The following is a 26569-nucleotide window of genomic DNA, read 5'->3' as shown; positions in this document are numbered from 1 at the left end:
GGCTCACGAAGCCCTAGCACCACTGAGCAGGGCATTTCACGTGCTACACAGGCTCAGTTAACAAGATATTTTCCCCAATAGGTTCCAGGGTCTGAAAAAAAGCAAGCCAGACTCTTCCCCTTCCACGACCTCTTGCCATAAGCAGTAGGGGTGTGCGAAGCAGGCCCTATTCAATTCAGATTCAGCCCGATTCACGGACAGAGATTCAATTCTTTGATTTGCATCACTGCCCCCGATTCAATTCACCCGAATCCAAATCTGAAGATTCAACGCAGATTCAGAGAATCAGAGATTCGGACACAGATACAGCTGTAAATGTTTTTTCTACATACCTCGAGGTACCAGCGTGGCTTGTGATCACTGTGATGCTGGGGCAGATGGAGCATCTCACAGGAGTGTGGGGGGGGGCCCCTGCATGCTCAGCAGTGAACCAGAAGTACTTCTGGTCCGCTTCCAGGTCTGCTGGGGAGCGTGCGGGGGCCCGCCCTGCACCTGACATGGCTTGGTGATTGGTTGTGGGGGGACCCTGGGTACCCCCCGACCTAGGAGGTACCAATCACGGAGCCGAGGGCCCCTCCCTGCGCACTCCCCAGCAGACTGGAAGTGCTTCTGGTCCACTTCCAGGCCCGCTGGGGACTCCCCACCCCGTGCTTCTGTGGGACACTCCATGTGTCCCAACATCACAGCACTTATGAGCCACCTGCTACCTAGAGATATGTAGAAAAAACATTGAAAGCTGCATCTGTGTCTGAACTGCCGAATCTCCAATTCAATTCAGAGAGATTAAAGGGTCCTCCGATTCGATTTGGATTTGGAGATTCAGCCACCGAATTGAATCAGGGACTGAAGCTTTGCACAGCCTTAATAAGCAGCCATTTATACAGTCTAAACCCACTGCCTTTAGATTTGTACAAAACGACTGACAGCAGAGCCTACTAAACAGTTCTACCGGCAGCACTCGAGTAGGAAGAGAATCCAGGCCATGCCGCGCCAAACCTGCTAACAGGAGCAGAGAGCTGTGAGGAGTCACTAGAGCCATGCAACACAGCCCTGGCTGCATGCACACATGGCACAGAGCCCTTGCTTGAGGTGGTATACTTCTAAAAGGGTTAAAATTTCCAAGTGGACCTATGCCAAGTTGACTTGCACAGTGCATCTGTTGGGTTTTTAGAGATGGAGCAACCTGCGGCAAGGCCCCCAGCTGCTCCCAAGCAACTACCAGGACAAGTACTGTCTAGAAGTGAATATTCCTCACTGCTGACAGCAGGCATAAAAAAAAAAAGAAAAAATTATACTACTACATGTGGACAACACCTCCAACCTCAATCACTGCTAAAGCCTGAGCTGAGCAAACCCACAGCACGGAGCTGCAAGGGTGGCTCCATCTTTGTTCTGCTTCTCTTTTGCTCATTGTTCTGCCTTTTCAGATGGGGGGTGGAGCAGGAAATCTCCTGGGAACAGGACAGTTTGGTATGTGGTTATTCTACCTTGCTCTGGGATCCTGCCTCCCCAGCTCGTTAACTGGGCTTAACAAGGAGACTGCAGCCTCACTTCCCAAATGGCTACTCTTCACCCCTGCCAGGTGGATTAGTGCAACAGACACTGTTGAGCACTACACATAGAAGCCACTTGGAAATGCCAGCTAGGAAGGAACATGGTGCATCTATACTTGCCTGTCTCTACCAGCAAAAGCTGTGGTGGCTGAAGGAAGCCACCATCACTAAGTCACTGGACCGCATGCATGCTCAGGTGCTTCTGGGCATGCACTCTGGGATGAAGCCAGCTGCCCCATCAGCCAGCAGGAGCTGCAGCTGGATTCCACTTCTGCCAAGCCAGTGTAACCCTTCCAGGTGAAAGGAGGGTTCTGCTGCTCCAGAAGAGCTCTGTGCGTGCTCTTCACTGGTCAGACCCTATTGTAGACTGGGCCCAACTTTTGCGAGTGCACATTAAAAGTGTTCATTTGGACTTACCAGACCTCTCATCTTGCTCTACCCAAGTTGTTTCCGTAAGTACCCAACAACTCAGAGCAGTGGGGACCTGAACACACCAGAACACTGATTAACAGAGAAAGGGGTGCCTGCATCGTCCCAGGCAGACCAGGTTCTTTAGGTAAATGTGATCTCTTATTAGACTAACAGGAACAGTTGGAAAAAGTTGCTCTTTGCAAGCTTTCCAATACAGTCACCCTTCTTCAGGTACAGGGAGAGTCTGTTGTTGCTTCGTGTCTCAGGTCATTGAACTGTAGGATGAGTAACCATTCAAAAAACCATAGGCAGCTACAGAAAGCAGGGCTTGCAGTTCAGCAGGTAGCACACCACTTAACTGGGAGCCATACCCATGAAAATGCACTATGCAGCTATATGTACCACTTTTCAAACTAGAAATAACATGGCCCCTGACCACTGCATATTGGAAAGTTTGCAAGGTTGAACAGACTGCTGTTTTACATATGCACTGAATGTTTTCTCTGACAGAGGAAGTCAGCAGGGTAAATATCCTTTATTAAGGAGACAGCAAGTGAAGGTAAGACAGGGTATTAGATGAGTAAAAATGGGACTAAACTGATTATACCAACATGCTTAGATGACAAGTTTAGCCGGTAGAGTTTAGTTCAGCTGTTCAAAGCTATTTATGGTCTATGGAGAAAGACAAAGGAGTGTCGGACGTCATCTATTATAGATTCTTCATTTAAGTTCTTACATTTCTTCCACTATTTAGGTTACTCTAAGACAAAGCAAAAAAATATTACTGAAGGTTAACTCATTTAAAAATTTACATAAAAGCAAGTGAATCAAGTTTTACCACCAAAGTAGTTACCTCATTTGAATTCAGCATTGGTATCTTTTTAATAGATCCAGACACAAAGAAAACCCTACTGCAATGGCTTTGGACAGCTATCAAGTTTCCGTGCCAACTCTGCCTGACCAACAGCATAGTGATGCTACCTGCCTCAACTTTCAGGTCACTGGAGGGGAGGAACATCTGTTTTGTTTTGTTTTTTCTCTAAAATAAACTATTAACCAACCTTAGAGAGAGATTTTCTTGGAAGAAAAGCTCTTGTCCCCCATGCTGTGAAAATTAGAAAAAAAACTTAAGAAAAGCAGCAGCAGCATATATTCCAATTCTAGATATTCTACATGAAATAAAACTTCTGATCAAAACTCGCTTACAAAGATGAGTCACAACTAAGTTCACAGCTACCCCAACCTCTCCATTTTTCACATTTTTGTTTTTGACAAGCTGGGAGTAGTGGCAGCTGCAAGTACTTTAAAAAAAAAAAATTAAATTCTATATTTTTGAACAAATTCAATACAAAAGAAGTGTGCAGAATCAGCAACTTATGCTTTATGTTATTTGGCCTGCCATCAAATTCAGCCCCTCTTTCTCTACCACTTGGTTTTTGAGGTGTCAGTTTTTACAGTGGAGAGAGTGACTGTGGAGTTTATCAGGGTAGATGTACTGATGGCTTTGGGGCTCCCAAAGTGGCTTGGGATGGTTGGGGGGGGAAAGCATTAGTGGAGGTTTCTGCTAAAAATGATCAGAAATGAAGTAAAATTGCAAAGCTGTCATTTAATTAGTTATTCACTAATCAAGCTGCCAGAAGAGTGTGCATCCTTCACTGGGGGGGAAGAGAGGTACCATAGCTTGTGAAGGAAACACAGAGGTCAATGGCAGCAGTCAACTCAGGTTAAAACAAGCTACTCCATGCTCATAATAAACAGCTTACTAGAATCTGTGCTCACTAAACTGAACCAAGATCACACCTTTGTTCCTAGTAAAAGGTGATGGCCTAAGAGCTATTTTTGTTTCAAGCTGCCCACAGACTCAGGACGACAAAGCATACTTCAAATGTGAACCAGTTGTTATAGCTTCACAAAAATCAACAGTGTTCAACAGGAGTTGGCAAGGTAGAGCCCGAATCCTGCCCTCCAAGCAATTTAGCTCAGCCGGGACAGTGCTGGGAGGTGACGTAGCAAGTCTGCCTTCAGACTGAGCTTCCTTAATTCAGTCCACTGCTCCTAAAAGGCTGCCAACTCCTGGCCTAGAAACACAGGTAGGTTGGCTGGTTTACCTGCTTTATGAAGGGTCAGAATATGGAACAGAAGTCTGTATTCTGGCTGGTAGAAAAACTTTCTACCTAACCAGTTTTCTCCTTCTATGGACCAAACTCCCCTAAAGGACTACATTTCCCATAATGCAACATGCTGGTGAGGAACTCTCCTGACTGGGAAGCTTAATCCTATTGAGAAGGATGAGAACGCAAGGCATCACAGCAGCATTGCTAAACAGGACACTTTTGGCTAAACCCTGAAAAATTTTAATAATCAAATGTGAAGAGAATCTGCAGAGAGACATGCAACCTCCTTCTCCGCACTTTCATAACCATGGTGCCGCCAGGTATGTGGGACCAGACCGCAGGGTATGACTCACGGTGCTTTCCCAGGAAAGTTACCTTGGAAAAGTCACTTCCCCTCCCCACGCCTCTGCTTCCCCATCTGCAAGTGGGGCTACCGATGCTGAACTCCTTTGTAAAGCACTTTGAGATCTAGGAGAGAAGAAGTGCTAGATGAGAGTTAGCGTTAAATTACAGTCACCCACTTGGACTTTTGGGACCCCCCCAAGAGGCCTTCAGGCTGGATCCACAGCCCTGGGCTTGCCCCTTGTGCCCTGCTCAAGCAGGCCACAGGAAACCAAAGGCTACTCACAAAAAGATTCCCGTGGTAGAGGGCAAGGCTCTGGGGGCACAGACACAGAACAGCCCTAGTGCATGGGGGCTGACCAGTATAGCCAGCAATGCTGAAAAAAACCCAAACACAATGTAGTGGACAATCTGGGTCCCATGGATCTGTTAGCCCAGGGCCCGAGTTCTGCCTAGTTTACAGGATCTGGCTCCCAATTACTCAAGCTGATGGAGAAAGCACATCCATCCACCAGGCCAAGAAAGTTATTCACATGCATTTGGTAGGGTTCAAATGCACAGAAGTATTGGAAATTAAAATGCCAGCCCTTCCCCTCCACTCACAAGATTAGAAGACGCTTTAAAAACAGAAAACATGCTTTATATCCACTTGAGGTCAGTATTTTCTAAACTGCATTTTCTTTAAAGCATTGGTAGGAATGCTTTATAAACACCACTGCTTAAAAGAGGCACACTGCTGATTTTAGGCAGATAAAAACAGGTGAGCGAGAAAAACAAATTTCAGCTAATACCATTTACTTGCTCCATGGCAAGACAGATCACCACAATATATTTTTATTTGCTTTAAGCATGCTCTTAGGTTTTAAGCCCTACAATGACCCACTCTCCAATTATACTTTGACTTCAAAACCTATATTCCCTTATTAAATTTACAGCGGTTGCTGCTGCTGTGCTTAGAGAAGCCTTTGGGGTTTTTTGCGGCAGCAATGAATCTGTAATTGTCCTTATCAAATCAAAGTGTTAGGGAACAATTCTGCCCTTAAGCCTTTCCAGCTATTGCTAATATTCTGCTCAAACAAAAAACACAAATGTCTGCCCCAACGATGCATTTAGGGTATTTGACGGACACACAAAGTAACAGGGAACTAAGGAGCAGGCCTAACCACCTCTACGCATTTAATTCTTCTTGGACCCGCTGGTCTGTTCCTACCTTTTGACGTGGTGGACAGTGGAGGACGTGGAATTCAGAGGTTCCCTGTGGAGGCCAGCTCTGCAGGAACTCTTCATCATAACTGCCTCCCCGGCTAAGGCACGCTGTCACAGCCAATCCATCTCTATTTCTGCTCCAGGCTCCCTCATCCGCTCTTCCTGCCCCACGCAGCGTTTCACTGCGTCTCTGCCACCTAGAAACTGGAAAAAACAAAAACCAATAAACAGAAGACATCACTAGATCCCAGCAGAGCTGTGGAGCACAGCCTGGCTCTCTGTGCTTGTATGGCAGGGTACATGAATAAGACCCAAAACCACGGTACCTGGGGCCCGACCAGAGGTTTGAGCCCCACCAAGATATAAATCGTCACAAAAATACGTCTGCTCCAGAGGCCAGTCGAAGGCGGCACGTGCTATGTTTGACCCCGTGCATGACCACGATGCTTGATGCCGACAGGGCACCTTACGTCAAGGCTGCTCAACGAGCATTTGGGGTCTGCATACTATAGCTGCCCTCCCTAGCCACACAAGGAACCTCCCCCCCGCCATGCATCCTATTCCTGGCCACACAGATAAGCCACCAGCAGCACACAGCCAATGCTCCCTCCTTTGCCAAGCGCAGCTCAGCTCCCTCCCCCACAACACAGGCAGCCTGGCCCCTCCTGCTATGCAACCCCCCCAGTATTTGGGGCAGGGACTGGGACTAGGACGCCAGAGGGAGAGCAGGAGCTCAGAGTCCCCAGCCACTGCTGCAAGAGCAACAGGCAGAGTGGCGAGTGGGTGGGAACCCGTGAGCTGCACGTTAAGCCCTCAGGCCCCCCGCTGGACAGCCCTGATTTACATTAAACATCCATTCAAACACTGCACATAGGCCACGACATTTTCTGCTAAGTAGCATTCACAAGGGCAAGGTTTTTGGAAACCAAAAGAACACGCTGGGAGCGGAAAAGCTGTTAAGCGCTGCCACAAGAAGCAACGTAAGCTTTCAACTCAGTGACATAATGGAGTTCAGAAAAGACCAAAAAAACCACACACATGCTGCCACCCATCCTTAGACCTTCATGGAAGCCGGCCTTGGTTAACACCACGTATAGATAAGAGAAAAACAAAGCCAAAACAAAGCCGTGATGCAGCATCTCTCGCCTGCAGTAAGTCGTTTCCTTTAAATCAGTGTCCTTGTAGCAGGGGTATAGGTTTTTTTTCCAACTATTTTAGTTGGTCTAATAAAAGATATTAGATTTACCCGAAGAACCTTGTCTGCCTGTGTCCCTGTAGCAGACATTTAGGTGTGCTTTAAGCATGCGTTTGACAGCGTACCCACCACCACCTTCAAACCGAAATGTAAAGAGAAAAAAAAAAAAGAAGTGACAAAGCAAATGAGGCCTGGAAAAATTCAAGCATTGAAGTGCAAACTGCCAACAGATTGCTTTACAGTGCATGGTTTACTTCCTCTCCAGAGGATGAACACAGTGATGCCATAATGAAGGAATGCTATTTGACCGAGCTGATGGTAACCCTCCGACCCAGAAGATTTTCTCAGCTATTGTAGCAGGTTGTTCCACCCATGTCAACCGCTCCCCCCCCGGCCGCCCGTTCTCACCACAGATCTCCACCGAGCAGAATCGCCCTGCATGGGGGGATGGCTGGGGCCAACTGTTTGCTAAAATCAAAACCTCTCCAGAGGGAGTCCACACAAGCTGTTGGCAAGTGCCTGCCAAAAAGCAACTCTCCTGTCGTGGTGCCTGGGGGGTGCTTCAGCTAAGTCAATGCCGCGCCACTGCTGGCTGCAGCTCGGCAACTTCACTCTCAACCACAAGCCCTGCCGATCATGGCCCACTCAGAAATGAGCTGAAGTGCCTTCCCTGTGAAAAGCAGGTAAAATTTGAGTTTCACATCTCCTCCTGTGGACCAACCTTCTGTCCATATGGAATTAAGCAGGAGCCTAAAAAAGAGGGTTACCTAGAAACCAGGGACGCACCAATATAGCGGTTGCATATTGGATCGGTACAGATAAAAGGAAAGTTAACATGATTGGCTATCAGCCTTTTGGGGGCGGTATAGCTGATCATGTCACCCATAAATATAATATGCTTTCTAGCCAGGACCCCCAAATGCCATGTACATGCACACAGCTGCCATGCACAGTGGCCAGGACTGCAGCCGGGCAGCATGGAGAACAGCGCCCTGCAGGTAAGTCTGTGAAGGAGGAGGGGCTTGGGGGGGGAAATAGGACCTGGGGCCAGGGGAAGGAGCAGGAGGCAGCTCCCCACCACTGCATGCACCCCCAGGTGAGGTGTGGGGGGCATGTGCCCCCTGATTTGTGCACAGGGTGGATGCAGGCTGCTTACTGTGGGCTCAGCGAGCCATGCGCTGGTCTCGCATCCCCTGCCCACCCAGCAGCAGTGGCGGTGGCAAGTTCTGCCTGCCCAGCAGCAGGAGGCACAGCTCACCACTCCCACTGCCACCCAGCAGACGGGACATGCAGCCAGCATGCAGCTCCTGGGGCAAAGGCAGTAGAGCAGAGTCTCGAGCCCACAGTGGGCAGCCTGCTTCCGCCCTCGCTCTATTCAGCTCAGCTCCTAAAATTGTCTCGGTGCTGATAAATGGTTGCAGCGGTACTTCAAATGAAGTTCATTTGATGAGCTTTAGTTCAAGCATCCCTGCTGCCGTTAAGTGCTGGGATGCTGATCCCCTGGATGAGCTGCCTGCATCTCCATCCCACTCTCTGCCCCAGTCCCAGGGTCCCATTTGCTGTCCTGGCTGGGCAGCAGCCCCTGCTCCTGCCCCACCCCCTCCCTCACTGGTGGGGGCCTGGCCCCCCCCCCCCACACACACACACACCTTCCGCTCCCAGACTTACCCGCAAGGAGCTGGGCTGTGCTCCTGTATATCAGTTAATCAGATCAATGTTAGCCAATATGCCTGGTGAATAACCAGCTATCAGTATCGGCCAAGAAAATCTTAAAATCGGTGCTTCCCTACTATCCTACAGTCTACACAGAGAACTCAACAGAAACTCCATCATATCTTTGAGAGGTCACACAGGAGAAGTAAGCAGCATTGGACTGACAGATAACAGAAGCTTTTCGGTTGCATGTTCCAAGAGTTGAAATTGTTGATCAGCAGTAGTAGGAATCAAAGCTTCCCAGCAGAATACACATGTTAGTGCAATCACTGCCTAATCCATGGCATATGGGAAGTTATAGCACAGAATAATACCAGTATCATAAATCATTCCTGATAAACCCCCAAAAAAACACATACATTTGTGCTCAAGATAGATATGTACATGAGTAACTTCATAAAAAGCCCTGAAGAATTTGAACCAAGATTTTTAAGCCTCTTAAAGGTTAAGTATTTAAGACCTACCAAGAGAGAGGAAGAAAGAGACACAGGGGACCCCTGTCTACATTCCTTCCCATCCACCCTCAATGGAAGCATTTAGATTCTGATTTTCACTCAGGGTTTCACCTAACTTTCCTTTTTGGTCATCCTCACTGGGATTTCAGCTCTATTGGGAACTGTAACATACAGCCAGGATTCTGCTGGTGTGCTGGTAATGGCTACTGTGGCATTAAAAAAAACATGCCACACACCTTTTTGCATATTGTAACACCATCAGCCTTAACGAGTTCCCATATGGAGCACGTGCGTTACATACACTATGGCAGTCATTTTCCAGTAAATACCTGGCACCTGTGAAAGGGTTAACAGCCATAAACAAGAGGGCACAGATGCTATATCCAACTCCCAACCATCACAATGCTGACTAGATAAGTAGCCACACACCCCAGGGAATTATGCACAGAAAAGTTCAAAGTTATGTGTTGAGTCCCAGGGGCTGCATATAGTGGCATGGGTCTAACTGGCTGGTGTGCACCTTCAGATCAGACTGGGCTGGCTCTGTGCCTCTATGTGGGGCTTGAGGCACTGCAGGAAGGAGCTGCATGCCAATCAGGTTGGGCAGGCTCTATGCCTCCATGGGCAGCTTCCCGCTGGAGTGCTTGGAAGCACCATGTGGAGGCATGGAGCCAGCTGGCCCAGCCCAATGGCACGTAGCTCCTGCATGCAGTGCTGTGAACCCCACATGCTGGCATAGAGCTAGCCTGGTCTGGTCCGCAGATGCATGCTAGCAGGCCAGCTCTGTGCCATGTGCAACCCCTGGGACTCTAGTAGAGCCACATGCTGCTGGAGGGCTGTTCTTGCCACGGCCGTGAGTGCCCAGAGGGGCACTGGCAGCAGGGGCTCTCACCCACCCACAAGCCCCCCTGCAGGCAGGAGCTCACAGCTGGAGTGTTGGCAGCCCTGTGGAGGTAGAGGCATGGAGCCCACCTGGGTTATGCAAAATTAGGCGGTTATGTGTGGTCATAGGTTTAATGCACAAAACTGCATAGCCACATAATTGTGTAATTCCCCAAGGTGCAACTAAAAGGCCTCTTAGGGTTTAGCTGTCTATGAGCAAAACCAAGTTGAGGTACAAATTCCACAGCAAGTTACAAGCAGCGTACCAGGAACGCTGCCTTTTGGCTCAGATCAAGTCAATCCTGCTTCTTGCAGAGGTACAAAGGAGGACCAAGGCAATTTGGAATAGGCAAAGAGGGTGCACCAAGAAACAGGTGGAGGAAGGACAAGAAGAGAAGCTGAACTTCTGAAAAGCCTGCAAGGAATACAATCAGCGAGGCGTGTGTTCGTATTATCGCATTTGAGGGGGAAAAAAAGAAAGCAACACATGCTGTATCTTTTTGTGATATGCATGTATAACTCCCATTATAGCAGAACCTCTTACACAGGGTTAGTGTTTGATCCACAAAGGCATTTGCTAAGACTGCTGCTGCCTGGAAGCCAACTCATCTGCCCCTGCCGCTTGAGCAGTGAAATGTCACACTTTTATATCCAGAGGTCAGCAGTTCGATCCCTCAGCTAGTCAGAGAAGCAACACTGCTCAAAGCAGAGTACTTCCCTTGAAGCTGTCCCCCTCCAGCCAATCGCAGTTTTCAGTACAGTTAGGTTTTGACAGAACAGATGCAATGAAGTGCATCCAAAGCCAGAACAAAGCTAGGAGAACCGAAGACAGATCCAGCTTCCTTCCCTGAATCAGCCCCGGGCACATCTCTCCAAGGCAAGCACCATCCCTCAGTGGTGCAAAGAGAAGCGTGTCTCCAACTGAATAGACAGCAGGTCACTGTGCTGAGAAGATTCATTCGATTTGTGAGCTGCTGCTGCAGCAGTCTGTAAAAAACAGATAGTCTGTAAATGCAAATATTCCAGTTCAGCAAGTACAGATGAGAGCAGAGAGAGAGAGTTGTCTGCTCTGCCAAGCAGGATACCACATTCTTTGAAGCTCACAGGAAGGGCAACAGTTTGGCCTTTTCCAGAAGGAACTTTAAAAGGAAAGTCCCACACTGATACAGTGGTGGCATGCGGAGAATTGTGAAAATGAGGCAGAAGCCATCTGTCCAGCAGAAATCCAGCTCCTAGTTGAGCATAGCAAAGAGACAGCAACTTCTACTAGTCCTCCAGCATTTTGGTGCTCTACACATGTTGGACCATTCTTGGTGAACACAAAATAAAGCCCTTGCATGTTCCACTTTTACTCTTTGACATGTTTGGTGCTTGAGAATGAAGCAGCATGGGCTGGAAGCAAGAACTTGAGTGAAGGGTCCATTCAGCTGATAATCAGCCTGACCTTGTGGGCATCCACCAAGGTCTCAAGTTAAGCAGGGTTATATCATTGCAAGACCACGAAGATGTTCTCCAAATGCTGCTTATTCTGTAAATGATGCATCTCCCCCAAGTTAGTGCTAAGTCATTATCCAACAGAGTGATGAGAGACTATCAGTGGAGGTGCCTGGTTTTTCTACCAGAGATCCCAGGTCTGGGATCTCAACTACACGGCACCAGAGTTTTCATCACATCGTAGGACCATTTTTTGGCCAATTACACTGCACCGATTTCAGGTGCCCTCTTCAGTTTTAGTACTTCTAGAGTATTTTAATGAGATGGATGGTTTTTCTCCGCTCTGCAGTGCAAATCACTGCTTGAAGAGAACCCCGAGTGCGTGGTAACATGCTTTATGATTCTCTCAGAGGAGGAAAGCTAGACAGAAAAAGTCAATTTGTTTCAACAGTCACTGATTTCTCACTGGCCCAAAATCATCTGCAGATGTCCCGTAACCATGCTTTAACCCAATACAGGCAACCCTCACGGGGGATATGTTCTCGTATCCTCCGCAAATGGCAAAATCCGTGAATAAGACACTGCATTCATGAGCACAATCTGCGATCATGAATGCAGTGCCCCTGGCAGCTAGGAGGGGTGGGCATGGCTCCAGTAGTGGCAGGAGCTCCTGTAAGTGTATAAAATGTATTTAAAAATGCGGGTTCGGCATTTGCAAATATCTGAAACCTCAAATAGTGAGGGTTACCTGTATAATGGTGAGAATCTCCATGTCAGAAGGAAACACCTACATCTTTTTGGGCTTTGAAGCATTGCTGAATGGATGGGTCAACATCAAGACCAGAACAGGGAGATGCATGAGTATTTTCAGCAGTAAAGCATGCATTTGAGAAGACACCCTGGGCTGGAAGCTAGAGGAAGTGGATGTCAACTATCTTGAGGGCACTTGGTATTTTATCACATCAGGGTCAAAACTGCACAGGATTTAAAGGTCCAAAAGTACAGGAGGAATAAAAGCAAGGCAAAAAGCAATACCATAACGACCACTTCCTACACAAATACATACCACACACACAGCAGTGTGGTGATGTGGCCAGGTGCCCAGGGGACAGGGAAATCCTGTTGCTGTCACACCACTTGTACAAGTGTCAGCAACTCACATGGCTTTTTTATTTTGCGTCCCCCCGCACCCCACTCCTCTTCCACCAAGTTGGTACCCAGGGCTGCCCTGGTCACCCCACCATCATTATGCCACTGATTATTATTTTCTATGGCTAGGAGAAATATTCAGAAGGTGACAGTCACTGCACATCAGCTAAATGCTGAACAAAAAAGATCCATTGCCGGAGAATACTATTTTGCTTTAATTTAGATTTCAATACATAAGGTTAAAGCCTAAGCTTACAATTAAGATAGAGGCCCTGCCACAATAAAGTGAACTCAACTTATTTTTAAAAGATTTTAAAATTAAAATAATGTTTAAAAAGACAAGAAAAATCATCATTTTTATTCACACTGCAACTACATCCTCACACAAGTGATCAGTATGTTTTGACCAGAGTTTATCTAATGGTTAATTCCTCATGTGTCAAGTCACAACTCACACAGGGTGAGTTCCAGTGGGTCATCCAAAGACATGCAGGCACGGGGGTCTGAGCAGGCTGCCAAGAGAGAGGCCGAGATCAAGGTTAAAAATAAATAAATAAATAAATAAATAAATAAAAATCTAGTTCATCTGGGTACCATGACCCACCCTTAGCACCTTGTACAAGCCCAAGGAGAGAGGCACGTAAATCAACTCATCTCTAGGCAACCTTACTACGAATGATAGGGAGCGTTTCAAAACCTTAAAAAAAAATAATAATAATAATGTAGGGGTCTGTGGAACAAGCCTCCTCCAAGCTTCAGCAACCCACCTGGCAACTTTTCTTTTTTTAAACATTATAGGCATCAAAATGTGACAAGTCAGATGACAAAGTTCTTACTTACTGAGTGCAATGTGAGAAATGAGGCCAAATAAGGGGGGGAAAAAAATAAGGTAATGAATTAGTTAAGAAGGTGAAGTGTCTGGTAGATCCAACAGATGCTAAGAAGTGCGTTCAAAAAAAAGCTCACGAGAGTAACTTTAGCAGTCTTGTTCTAATAAAGCTCTCACTCTAACAAAGCATCACAAGGAGAATCAGTCTTCCTTCCATAGATCAGGTCACTGCAGGATACCATCTCAAACTGCAGCAATTAAAGAAATTTTTTTTGCAAAGTTCTTGTTGATCTAATAAAAGATAATCACCTCTACCATGAGCCTCGACTGCTTTAAAGACTTGCTTTCTTGATCAGTAGCTCACACCATACTTCACAGGATCCAGAAAGCTTCCCATCAAGAGCAGAAAACTGAAGACCAGATTAGTTGAGCCGCACGTTAGTAACACAAAACCTTTCTGAGATCTCACAATCAGTTTTAGTACAAGAGTTTTCCCTGATCCACTTCCCAAGAATTTCAGGTGAGCTGTGAGATTTGGCTACAGATAACACCTGCTAGTTTCCTCCAGGCTGAACAAGAACTAGGTTTGTTCTGCTTCATCCTGCAAGGAAACAAGAGTTAATGCAATCAATAATTGCCAAGGCCATTGCAAAAAGTTACATCACATGGACCACACAGGATTCTAGTCTCTGGGTGGTGGCAGCCTACCTCCTCCTCTGGTACTAGCTGCTACATGAGCTGTAGCAAGCCCAAAGTGACTGAAAAGAAGTAGTTACTATGCAACATTTAGCTGCAGAGTTGCTGTGGTGCTTAAATAGGTACAGGCAAAAGATGGCTACAGCCACTGATCACTTATTTTACAGGGGCTGCAAGAATTACAACCGTAAAAGCCTGGAAGAGAAGAAGTGACACGCTTAAAAAAAATAAATAAATAAAATAATAATAATAAGCATCACTGACCATTTTCAAAAATTTTGGGAAGTTTTAGTACGAGAAGTGTTGTCCTAGCAAGTCAGCATTCTATGGGGGAAAAGGAAAGAGATTCTTACTTGAAAAATTGATGGAATTTGCTTTAAAAAAAAGAGAGAATCTTTTCCTGCCCCCAAACCAGAAAGTTTGAGAAACTTTTTTTTGAATATTGATGGGAAAAAAGTGACAGTTTTAAGAGCTAACACTTCAGAACAAAATTGGAGCAAATTTCAAAAACTTAAAAGCAGAGATGGGTAAGTGATAGCCAGGTTTGTATTATGCAGAACTCTAGGGAAAAAGACGGGGTGAATTATATAGAGATGAAGCATCACAAAAGCATTCAACAGAAGCATAAAGGAACTTTCAGAGACTGACAGGAAGAGAAGGAGAGAACACAAGACTCCTGTGGACACTGACCTGCAGTAAGGGAGCACTGCTGATGGAAGATAAAATATTTCTGTCTTATGTATATTGAAGGGGACTGGATTTCTCTCTAAATGTTAGATGTTATTAACAAGCCTAATTTATCAAATAAAAATGTTTAAAAAATGCTACTGCCACACATGGGTGTTTGAGACTTCTTCCAAGCCACGTGCAAGTTGTTTGGCCCACAAAGCCATTTGATAAGCTGTGCAAATTCTTTATTTAAATAACCTTTCAGCTGAACAGCTACCACTTTCTTGGGAACGCCGACTGGAGAATGCCTAGAGTCCTTTTCATTGCAGAGGCACAGACTTTGCTCTAAAAATAGTTGATGTGTTCTCTCTCAGCGCTGGAGACTTCATACTCTTGCCGAGTTATTCACCCACACAGGAAAGATGTTAGAAGCAATAACAAGAGGCAGACGTGATCTTCTGTTGTTTCAGCTTTAGGACCAAACCCACAGGTTATTTAAAAGTCAAGAGCGAGTGTGCAAGTGGAGGGGAAAACAGGGAGACCAGGTTGTGGACTGTTCTGACTGCTATGGCTGTCCAACCTGGACAGGTACTAAAAAGGTCTCCAGAAAACCCCTCCCCCAAACAGCCCAACCTGCTGAGAGCTGCTCAGTATTAGGGTGATGACACCGACAATTAGGGTCTGGAATGACTGTTGATCACCCTGTTTTTGTTTCAATGCCTGACTCATCCTGCCACATGACTGGTAGATGTGCTGCTGCTGCTACAGCAGAAAAGCTGGCCCACGATGCAGGTACTGATTACACCCCATCCATCCCTTACTGCAGATCACCAGTTAACCAGTGACACTTTTGTAACAACATAGCAGTACTGCACATACCCTTGGGTAGTTTAAAAAACTGATTTCCTTTGCCCTTTTTTGGTAGCATCCAGCCAGACAATTTCTCAATAAAGTTAACCTCTTTGCTGTACAGTCATCCAAAAAAAATCTAAACCTCCCCCCCGCAACCCACCAGTTTCACCTTTGCCTCTATCGCAGGGATTCTCAATCTTTTTAAACTGAAGGCACCCCTCATAAAATGCCAGCTCTTAAACCTTCACTTAAATATTTGACTTAAAAAAAGAAATATAAATAAAGCAAAAACTTCTGTTGCAAACAACTCAAACTGCAACAGGACAGCGTTTTTTTGACACTATGGATTCCTACGTGAAATCCCTGGGTTTATCTTGTGAATCATGTGTTGGGGCTTGCACACTTACCAGTGTTAATACTTTGTGGTACTCTAGGGCACTTTAAAAAGGCTCTCAAGGCACTCTAAGGTCCTGCAGGACCCTGGTTGGGAATCACTCTGTGGACTCCATCACTGCTATTTCATCTTTCCACTATATGCTAAAAAGAAAGTGAAAGAAGAAAAAAAAAATTCTAACGCTGACATTACACTAGCAAGGGCTCTCTCACTACCAGTACACACATTTGATAGAAATCCCAGGCTGCTGAAAGATGTACAGAAGCAAATCTTAGTGTCCAACTACACAGCAGACAGATGAACAGCAAGCTTCTGAAACGCAGGGTTTCACTAACAGTTCTACCAGGTGAAGCTATTAAGGCATTGTCAGAGCAGGTAAATCTGACAACTAATACCAGATAATCCATCTTAATGCTTAAACTTCAGTGTAGTGCTTGTTTGGTTCTGGCTGAAATACAGAAGCACAAATTTTGAAATGGTCATTTCTGCATCCAGGATATAAAGGAGTGCAAGATGAGATCACTACGGGGCCAGTTCTGGATATGTTACATGTACACAAAGATGCCCTCCCAACACCTGTGCTGACGCACACAAGTTATGCACAGAATCTTCTCTAGTCCCTGTAGGGTAAGACATGAGTTATTCCATCAAGCACTGCTTAAAGAAGTGTCCAAACAGCAGTGAGGCAATAATGTAAATCAAGCTTCATGCCATTTGCCACAACAAAAGAACAAACACACCGTTCTAGTCATATGAGCTCAACTCGAACCCTCTCATCATTGTTGGGAGAGCTGAGTACTTTGGTAAAACTAGTCAGCTCAATCCCCCCCTCCTCCCCTGCAGGGCCTCAGACCTGATGAGAGGGGCAGCAGGTTAAAAAAAAAAAAAAAAAAGACCAATCAAAACATTTGGATTTTGGTTTTAGATGGGTCATTGCAGAGTTCATGCCAACCGTTACAGTACATCTATCTGCAGTTCAAACTGCACAGACTTCCCACGCTATTTTCACATGTTAAAACTTTCAGGGTTTGTGCTGGCATTTCCCCACTCATGGCATCTGCCCGGAAGTCCACAGCAAAGCTTGAAACAACTGTAAAGATTATGGAAGAGAATGCCTCACCTGGGCTTTAAAATTACAAAATATAACCAACTTTCATCTCGCATGGGTAACTCAAAACAGCCAAAAGCAAACTTCAAACTCGATGTAGGTCTCAAAAGAAATCAATCATGCTCTGCTAGGTTTGAAAGAACTGTCCTAACTTATGAACATCTGAATTCAAGCCCAAATATCCATAAGAGAAGACCAGCTTGTGTTGCAATTTGGTTGATTAACATTTTACAAACTCTGAAGACCTTATTTTGGCTGAGGGTTTCTAGTCAAATAACTCCAGATCAAGGCACTTGTTACCTTTGCAAACACAGCAGCTCCAGAGCCAGGAGACTGAGCAGGTTGGCAAATCAGACAGTTCCAGATTTTCCCTTTTCCTCTAGCAATTCATTTTTAAAAAATGCAAAAATGGTTAGTGCAATGTTATTGCTGCATGGCTTTAAAAAGAAAATTTAAGTCAGGTTCTAACAAACATCAATGCACCTGCTGCATATGAAAGCAATACTTCCATTTTGGTTTTACAAGTTTCGTATCTGTAGTTGCACACAGACTTTCTTCATTGTAAAAGACATGCAAGTAAAGCTTAGAACATGCATGCGGCAACAGTACTAACCCAGGCAAGAAGCCTTGGCTGGCATGATTCCTAGCTGTGCCATTTCAGCAGTAACCCCCAATGCTACATTACACATGGCATCTTCACACGTGTGCAAGTGATAAGGCAGAAAACGAACACACAAAATTAAACAGGGAAAACAGAATGAAGTAAAAAAAAAAAAAAACACTGAAGTGGGTTTTTTTGTTTTAAGCATTTAAGAAATTAAAGGTATATGGTTTGGTTGAGGAAGGTATTCTTAACTCTGTCCCCATCCCTACTAACAATGCTGAGAGAGAACATATATACACACACACACCCCCATTCACAGCATCTACGTAAGTGAGAATATCCCCAGACCTAACCGTACAGGCCAAGTGCTGCTTTATGCTCGGTATACACGTGAATGTTTCAGATTCACGCTTAGCCGACACACTGAAGGTGACTGTCGGAGTACTCATGTGAAAGAACAATGTAAAAAGCTATAAAATGTTAGGGTTTGAGCTTGCCAGGGCAAATGGAAATCACAAAACCACTTGGCACAGCAGGAAAGCGTGTCCCAGTAAGTGGCATTGGGGGGGGGGGGGGGGGCGGGCAATACCTCATGCATAATTTCCCCTCAGTACTAAGTTCCCCTACATGTAACAACTGCAAATACAGAGGCTGTCCACACAGATGGGGACCAGGCAGGGGTATACTCACCCAAAAGCACTCATGTGCCCCCATAACCTTAAACTTCAACTTAAAAAGGTGCATTGGATAAAATGCAATGAAAAAGTGATGACATCTGTTATAAGCCATTGCTTATGAATTACCAGTCGGATGCCATAAATCTTTCAATGGAGAACACATGTAAGCTGTCCTTTGTTAAACAGTGCACTTTGCTTAACAAGTTCAGCTATGTATAAGCTTGTTTTCTGGCACACAGTAGTAGTAAATACCAACATTTAGTACAGTATCCTCTTACATCATTGGCTTAGATTTTACAACAGCCCTTTCAAAATACCCTGGTTTTGAGACCTACAAACTTCATGGCTCTTGCAAAAATCAGTAGCAAAGAAAAAAAAAAGAGGTCTAGAGTTAGCAACTGCAAATCTAGGTCTTCCAACTAATACCTGATTAAAATTTTTCCTAACTCCAAACTTTAACCCACATAGAACAAAGACACAAACTGCTATTTAAGCCATTCCTTGGGAAGAAAAAACATCCAAAATTTCAGTGTAGGGTGGTTTCTGTTTTATGAGTCCACACACAAGGAGCGTGTTCGCAGATGAAAAAGAACATTTTTTTTTGTATCTAATCTTACACATCTTGCAGCATATAAACTGAAAGTATACTCTTAACAGGGCTGCAGCAAAAGTAGAAAATGTTGATGCAAAACAAACTACATTTTTGGAGACACTGGCTTCCCTAAAGGCATATTCCTCTGAAAATTTTGTTATGTGCTGTTCCAGGTAATTTCCAAAGCTGCTAACAGAAAGATTAGAGAGAAGGATGTTGAATGTGTAAAGGAAACAAGGGGGGGGGGAAAAATGATACAAAGTTCACTTCACCTTTTTCTCTGTACCCAGGTTCCTCATGTGGAAGTTTCTACCCCCCACAAGAGTGGAAAGAGCAAATTCAACTGAAAATTGACAAACTGGTAGGGGAATGCTGTATTCCGAAGCAGCTAGATGAAAATGCCCTGACCTACTTCTAGCTGCCTTTTTTTTTCTTTTTTTTTTAAAACATGAACCGAATTTCAGGCTGGCAGGACTACCAATTCCCTGAGAAAAAACGCTGCGCGCATTTTAGAGTCGATGTGCAGGAAAACTGAAATACAGCACCCACTTGCACAGACTTTATACTAGGACAGATTAAAATATACACCAATTCCAGTGTTCCTGCTCATTGCACTGGATTTAGTTCAGTTTTTACGAAATCCTTCTTCGAAAAAAACATGAAACAAAAAACCCAAAACCAAAAACCTCCCCCCAGAACCCAAGACCCTAAATTTGCTAGCCTGAAAGCTAGACTGCTCAAGTAATAATCAAGTTGTAGCAACTTAATCCCTCTGTATTTGACAGGTCTTATTAGTATTCTACAAGCTTGCAGGAAATTATTTCAAACATCTCCCTGAAGAGAAGGGAAAAGAGGGGAGGAAAACAGTCTTAGTGCAGGGATAACTCGGGTTGGAAAAACTGTTTCATAGCTCTGATAATTGTACCACTGACTAACCTCCAACTGGGAATAACTGTTTTTATCATCACTATTAAAAACAGCCCCTCCTAACCCACACTGATAGGAATCTGGGAACTCACTGTAGCTGCATCCCACCCTTCAGCCTCTCAAAACACTACAGAGCCATGAAACTATGTCCTGGAGCAGAAGGAATCCCTGGGTTTAGTCATGCTGCACATGCAACTCTTAGTGCAATACAATTACTTCCCAAATAGAGAGGCTTATGCAGAAAGGCACTTTTATTAGCAGTTTTAAATAGGGGAGAGGGAACAAAAAGCACCACTGTTGGGTCAGTTTGAACCCAAAGGGTGTGGTATGAAAATCCAAGTGCTCCCAACAGATATGATTGAAAGTGCATTTTCAAAAACACCCAACTGCATAGCCAAATGTTCTCTCCCTAAATTGGTCGCCTTAGTGGTGCAGCATCCAGCTGATACCTATATAAACCACGAAAGGAAACAGACTGTTTTTGCCATGTGTTTATCTTCTGCATCTTGTTGCTTACAGAGGAACAAATAGAATTTAAGAAGGCTTTCAGGCAGCCAGATATGCCAGAGAGAAGGTGTACAGCACAAGGGCTCACCAACTTGTTCAAGGCTTATTTCAACACTCACTGGGAACTACTCTGTTAGCAAGAATGAGCACCAAAAAAAAAAAAAAAAAGTCATTTTTATGCATTTTCTTCTCTGGTACTTCTCTGATCAGTGATCTATTGTTACATGCCATCAGCCCTCACTGTCGTATTTCCACCCAATGTGGTCTTAAAAGCAAAACAATCCCCCCCCCCAAGCCACCCTACAAAACTACCCCTCCTTTTCACTTCCCTCTTCTCACCAACAGGTCTTTCCTTTAAGGAAAAAGGAACTGCATCCCCTGTTCTTCACATCTGTTGCCTGATTTTATGCCAACATGCACTTCAAGTGTTAACCAAGTCCATTTTCAAACTCTTTCACACAGCTTCATGCAAACAAGCTAGGTGACATTTCTAAGGCACTTACATAACATGCATTTTTGCCTGAGTGAGAAATCATCCCACGAGACACTGTCAGAAAAATTAAAAAAAAAAAAAAAAAAAATAAGAAGCATCGACTCAAACTACTTACATAGTATAGGAGGCAAATTGTGCAGTTTCCCAGAACCGCTCTGCTACATGCTGGACATGCCTGCATTTGCCTGGTGTGTGCAGTTCATTCATTCTGCTCCTGCAAGAGCAGACTTGTGCGCTCATCGAGTTTCTCAAGCCTCCACAAAGCTGCTGCTTTATGGTTCTTGGACCCTCAAACTTACTTCCTCCATCTCTTTCCTCAAAGAAACACATTGCAAGCAAGCACTTCCCTTAGCTGGACAGACTCTTTGCAGCCCATGATTTTTCAGTCACTTGCTGCAAACCAACATAAAGCTCTAATCCCACGTAGCCCCTTCAGCTGGTAACTGGGCACGGAGAGCTAGTCTTCCAGTTGAGCCCAGTAGTTCCAATTTATTCTTGCTGCAATCTGTCTCAGAGTGCTAATGGCTTCCTTCTCTGGAAAACAGCTGTGATCCGAAAAGTCTTGGCTCATTTTTGTAAACTCAGGAAGCAATCAATCGCAGTGTACCCCCCCTTCAAGTAATGCATAATCAAACACTTCTAAAGTATATCCTATAGTAGCGCGCACAGTTCCTTGGCAGCCAGGAGGAACAGTGGCAGTATGTCACAGAGGCACCTCAGTCATTTGTCACATCCTTTCGAGATGGGGGGGGGCGGGGGCAGGGTCCTCAAATGCTAGGCCATCTACTCATAAGCTTGTATCAGAGTATCTCCCCACTTGGCACTCGTGTCCAATGTGCAGGCATATTTCTTTAGAAGGTGCATAGCTGCTAGTTGCAATTGGGAACATTTCACTTGAAGTTAGCTGTAAAAAAAACAAACTGTTCCAAGCATGCAAATAAAAGACAGGACAATCCAAGTGGTTAGGTCTCCCAGCCTTGGACTCGAGGAGCTGACAGTTGACTATCAGGTAACAGTGTACTTAGAATAATATGCAAATACCTTAGCTCACCCTCCCCCAGATTCACATGCCAAGATCTAGATCACTGCTAAGAGGTTACACAGAAGGCTAGCAGACTTGCTGCATGCAATGGATGGGATAAGCACCATTATCTGTCTTGCCCCAGCCCTGCTCCCTTTTATTTGTAGTTATTACTGCAACAGGCTTTTTTTCAGACAATGGTAGTGTTATTATAGGTACCTTCATGCCGTGCCAAAGCACATACACACAGCAATTCAGAACAATCAGCCTTGTTTTCATGGGAGCAAAGGTTGCAGCCAAATGAAATGGGTGGAGATCACATTAAACAATCTTGGAATCTGCTAATAGGATATAGGAAAATGTGACCATAACGCAGATGTAGAGCTCCCCTTTCACCTTCAAATGTTATGGATAAAAGAAAAGCTTTGGAAAACAAATGAAGCCATTTGAGCAGTATGAACTAAGCAGAAGTGTTTTCGCTACGGACACAAGATAGCGATGAGTTCCCCGAAGCACACCAAAAAAGGTCTGAAACTAGAGCAAGTTCTCACCCGAGACCGAACACTCAGCTTAAAAAGATACAAGATACCTGCAAGATGCCAGCTTTTCCACTCTAAGATCTCCAAGCAGCGTGTTCTTACCTTAAGATGCGACCAGACTCACATTTGCCTCTTTAAGCGGAGAATTTTCCTACTGAAGCATCCCGCTCGGTCAGCTGTACTCTGCATTCCTGCCCCCCCACTTGCGTTTCAGATGTGCATTAGTCAGCTTTCTCCTTCACAAACCAGACTCTGCCTCTGCATGATCATGCATTGAAGTCATGTCCTTGAGTTTCTGACATCAGTCTGTTGCCATGGTAATGTTAGGGGCTGTCCAAAATTCAGTATTATGGCATCACTGCAGGATCAAGCAGCAGAGCAGGCTAATATCTGAAAGCTATGAAGGCCAGCACAAACAGTTAAGAGACCTTCGATTCAACATTACTGATACATTTAACCGATTGTAGGATACAGCTGTGCATCATGGCAAAAATACTGCCAAAAGCCTCTGGTCTAAATACCCAACACCAGATTAATGAGCTTCTGAAACATCATCCAAGTTAACAGCATATCCCAGCCCACCACACAGGTCCTGTGCCTGCAGGGAACTCCACATCTATCCTTGATTCCCTAGCTAGTTATCGTAGATAGAAACTGGGCACACCAAGCTCCACGGGGGTCACACGACTAGTGTCACAGGCAATGGATGCTGCATAGGGCTGGTCCATCAGAAACACAAGGTATCTGCAGCTGGATCTCAAGAGTTTGAGTAGAGGAAGAGGGTGGGAGGGGAGAAGGAAAAGGAATCGGGCAGTAGGGACCTGTGCAGTGGTAAGCAGTTCCTATGACAAGTAGCATATCAGTTAAAAAGGTACCTTAGAAAAGCTGTTCCTCCATGCAGGCTTAGACATTACAGTTCCCTATGATTCTTGCAGGCTCACGAGAATGACATTTCTGAAGAGCAAAAGAGAGGGGGTGTTAGTTAACACCAGCAATTAGCATCATCTTTCAACTCAAGAACTACCTACTAAATGCAGAGAAGAGAACGCAGAGCTGGGAACAAACCAGGAGTGCCCCACTGTGTAGGGCACGTACGAACAGTCAAGTTCAGCCCAAAGGTGCACAAGCATCACCTCATTAAAATGCAATTTAAACCCACAGGGAAGAAATCTTGGCAGCTGCAAGACCGAGGTAGAGCCCACACCCCATCTGCCCAGTACTGTACATATACCTTCCATTGTTATAGTAATTCCTGTTAGATACCCACAAGGCATGTCAGGGGGATTCTCCCCCTCTGTGGTCCACATAAGATGCTTTATAAAAGCCTCACAACTTGAAGCATCTCCTTCATGCAGGCCTGCTATCAACTACCTCTTGCAGATGACTTGCAAGCCCCAGTGTAAAGGGTGTGCTGAGCCACAGCCGCTGTAGGGTACAGACTTAGGGACACCAGGGACAGGGCAGATCAGCAGAAGCCTAAGCCACCTTCGTACCCTCAGCTAGCTCAAGTACAACCCTCCTCCCTTCCTCTGGGCTCCGTCTCCAGAAGGTGTAGCAGAGAGGCTTCCTCCATTCATACCCTCACTAAGGGCTGCCCCAAGGATGACTGTTAATGCCCATGGAGAGCTTCAAGGTGGACCTCTCTGAGGACTGGCCAAGAGCAAAGCCCATGGATCAGCCAGAAAGGTCCTTCAAGAGCCGTGTGTGGGGCAAGAGGCATGTTATAGATTCCCTGCGATGGCCATGTCTAGAGGAAAGACAAGCTGGCAGCGCTTCCATTCAGTACATGCTTTCCTTGCTTGCCCCTATATCAAAATATATACCTTTCTTGGACCCACATGCCGACTTCCAGGAACTTCTCTGCCCTGTTCATTAGTCATAGCGAAGGCCCTACCCAGCATCAGCCCTGCCCCATTTGCCTCCATGGTCACCCCATCCCAAGCCCCTGCTCATGCCTTATCACTTACTGCTCACCTTGTGGCTCCCCTGCGATCTTTCCATAGGCACCTCCATGGACTTCTCCTATAGCCCCCAAACTTCAGCTTGCTCTCAACACCCCCTTCCAGTCCTGATCTCCATTCTCACCATCCCCCTGGACACCTCCCTAGGAGCATGAACAAGCTACAGGCATAAACAGACATCTCCTGATCTCTCACAAACACAACCCTCCCCCAGGCCCTCCTTTATCATCATACCGCACTGTATTTTCCAATCTGGAACAGAAGCCTCAGGGCAAGAAACCTTTTTTTTCTTTAAGGACTGAGCTTGATTCAGGTCAGGATTATACCTGTTTCCTAACAACTAGATCAAGTGCCATCATTAACCAGCTCCCTCCTGATCCCTTTAGCCATTATCCATCATTGATGGATGCAGCGGCAGGTCACAGGGAACCCAATTATTGACAGAGTACGCATGTGTTCATGTGTGCACACGCACACCTCTTCTTCTGCAGATGCAGTCACACAAAGATAGAGAGAAAAGCCCTGTATCTCCTGCCTCAAAAACAGGTTCAATTGCTTCCCCCTCTTCAAAATTTAACAGCACTTTCTGCCCTTTCCACTCTGCTGATAAACTCAGCTGCTTCCCACCCAACCGTCAAAGCCTTCACTGTACACATCCTCTGACAGCTCTTAACACAGCAATGCCATCTTGTACCCAGAAGCCTTTCACACAGTGGGAGGCAAAAATCTGGGGCGCGGCCACAAAATTCAACATCCGAAAGAAAACCAAATTCACACTGTACAACACATCTCTGCTGCATAAAGCAAGCTGAACGAGCCACAGAACAAGGGCAGCATCTTATAACACTGCCTCGTGTTATAAGATGATGCAGGGGAAGAGGAACAGCAATTTTAAGCACACACCAGATGCCACTGCCAGCACAGAGGACCCCATCCAGACTTTGCAAGAAGAGAGGTCATTTCACATCTAAAGTGTCAATATACCACATTTGGATCTCCTGGACCCTCAGCAATCCAAGCCAGCATTAAGTTTTGCCCTACAAAAAGTTCAGGTACCAGCCAAATCAGGTAGAAGATGCACCAAAGAAAGATGAGTAACAAGGCATGGGCTTAGGGGTGCAAGAGCATTCTTCAACAGGCCCATCACAGCCCCGAGGCATTTTTAATACCGGGAGCCATGCTGTGCGTCACATACTTCTAGTTATGAGCCCTGCAAGGAAGTAACACAGCCTGTCTGACAGAGGGACAGAGAGGAGAGCCAGGGCCTGGAGAGGCTCTCTCTAAGAGGCCTGAAAGACAGGCACCTGCAAGGAAGAAGAACTGGTTGAGGGGAAAAAAAAACGAAAAAAAAAAAACAAAACACATAGGTATTTTGAGCTGCCAAGGCTAGTCTAGTCTAGCCCTGACATGGGTAGAAAGTCTGTTTTCAGCTAAGTCTGGGTAAAGAGAAAAATCCCAAGAGAAGTGGAGCTTTGCTGCTGCTCAGAGCATAAATTTCACCTTTGCTCAGCTGGCAGTTCAGCCCATGGCCAGACCGGCAGTACTGCAGAAGTACCACCGCTCAACAAGGGAAGTAGCCACTTGCCAGCTGCTTGGAGGAGATGCACCCAGTCCGAGACTTCTTCAGGACTATGCAGAAGACGTCAGGCAAGAGCATCTCTCCCCATTCAGTGGCAACCTTGTCCTCTAGAGCACCGTTTCTCAACCTGTGGGTCACAAGAATATATGGAAGGACTGAAAACCAAGTTTAAAGTTTGTTGATCCATTTATAAAAGTGGATTCTCCTTTAGAACTGAAAAAAATATGGGAAACTGTTTTTTCCCCCCCTTGCAGGCTGGCAGACCTCCATCCTGCAAGAGGTCATTCAGAAACCCTTGGGCCCACACACCCACCCCACAGGGCTGGGGGTAGCAGGTCGGGACTGGCCATTGATGTTTACAAATGGGACAAAAAAACCTGAGAACCACTGCTCTGGAGCAGGGTTTGGCAGCATTTTTCAGTGGTAGGCTGCAACAACCCAGCTCAGGTTGATGATGGGCCAGCCCTAGGACTCAGTCACCACCACTTCTTCCGTTTAGCTGGGAAGCAGAGAGAAGCAACACAGTGCAGCACCAGACTTAGCACCCAGCTGTGGTGCAGGTGACCTCTCCTGTTGCCAGATGCCAAAGCCCCTGCTCCATGGGCTGAGTCCAATAACTCTGCAAGCCACAGCTTACTGACCGTTGCACTACAGAACAGCACCTGAA

At 45.6% G+C, this 26569-nt stretch overlaps 1 protein-coding gene across 11 annotated transcripts in view; it reads right to left on the bottom strand.

Annotated features, from left to right (window-relative positions):
• The window catches only part of FBXO34 (F-box protein 34), a 53848-nt gene that overhangs the window by 11772 nt on the left and 15507 nt on the right, over nt 1–26569 (bottom strand). For 4 of the 11 annotated variants that reach the window (XM_090034237.1, XM_090034236.1, XM_090034234.1 and 1 more), the window contains 3 exons: nt 23238–23316; nt 5631–5830; nt 4454–4546 (listed from right to left, as the gene is read on the bottom strand). In XM_090034237.1, the coding sequence (XP_089890363.1) occupies nt 4454–4546; nt 5631–5710 (173 nt within the window). In that variant the 5' untranslated portion in view covers nt 5711–5830; nt 23238–23316. Of the gene's footprint in view, nt 1–2575; nt 2725–3025; nt 3070–4453; nt 4547–5630; nt 5831–20917; nt 21392–23237; nt 23317–25823; nt 25953–26569 lie in introns of those variants that run through there. The other 7 variants (XM_090034238.1, XM_090034243.1, XM_090034240.1 and 4 more) reach the window with 7 other exon arrangements.

This window comes from Crocodylus siamensis, chromosome 2, assembly GCF_052110815.1.
Source record: "Crocodylus siamensis isolate JL-2025a chromosome 2, ASM5211081v1, whole genome shotgun sequence".
Lineage (NCBI taxonomy): Eukaryota > Metazoa > Chordata > Crocodylia > Crocodylidae > Crocodylus > Crocodylus siamensis.
The sequence above is the reverse complement of the archived record's forward strand: the minus strand, read 5'-3'. Positions and strand labels throughout refer to the sequence as shown.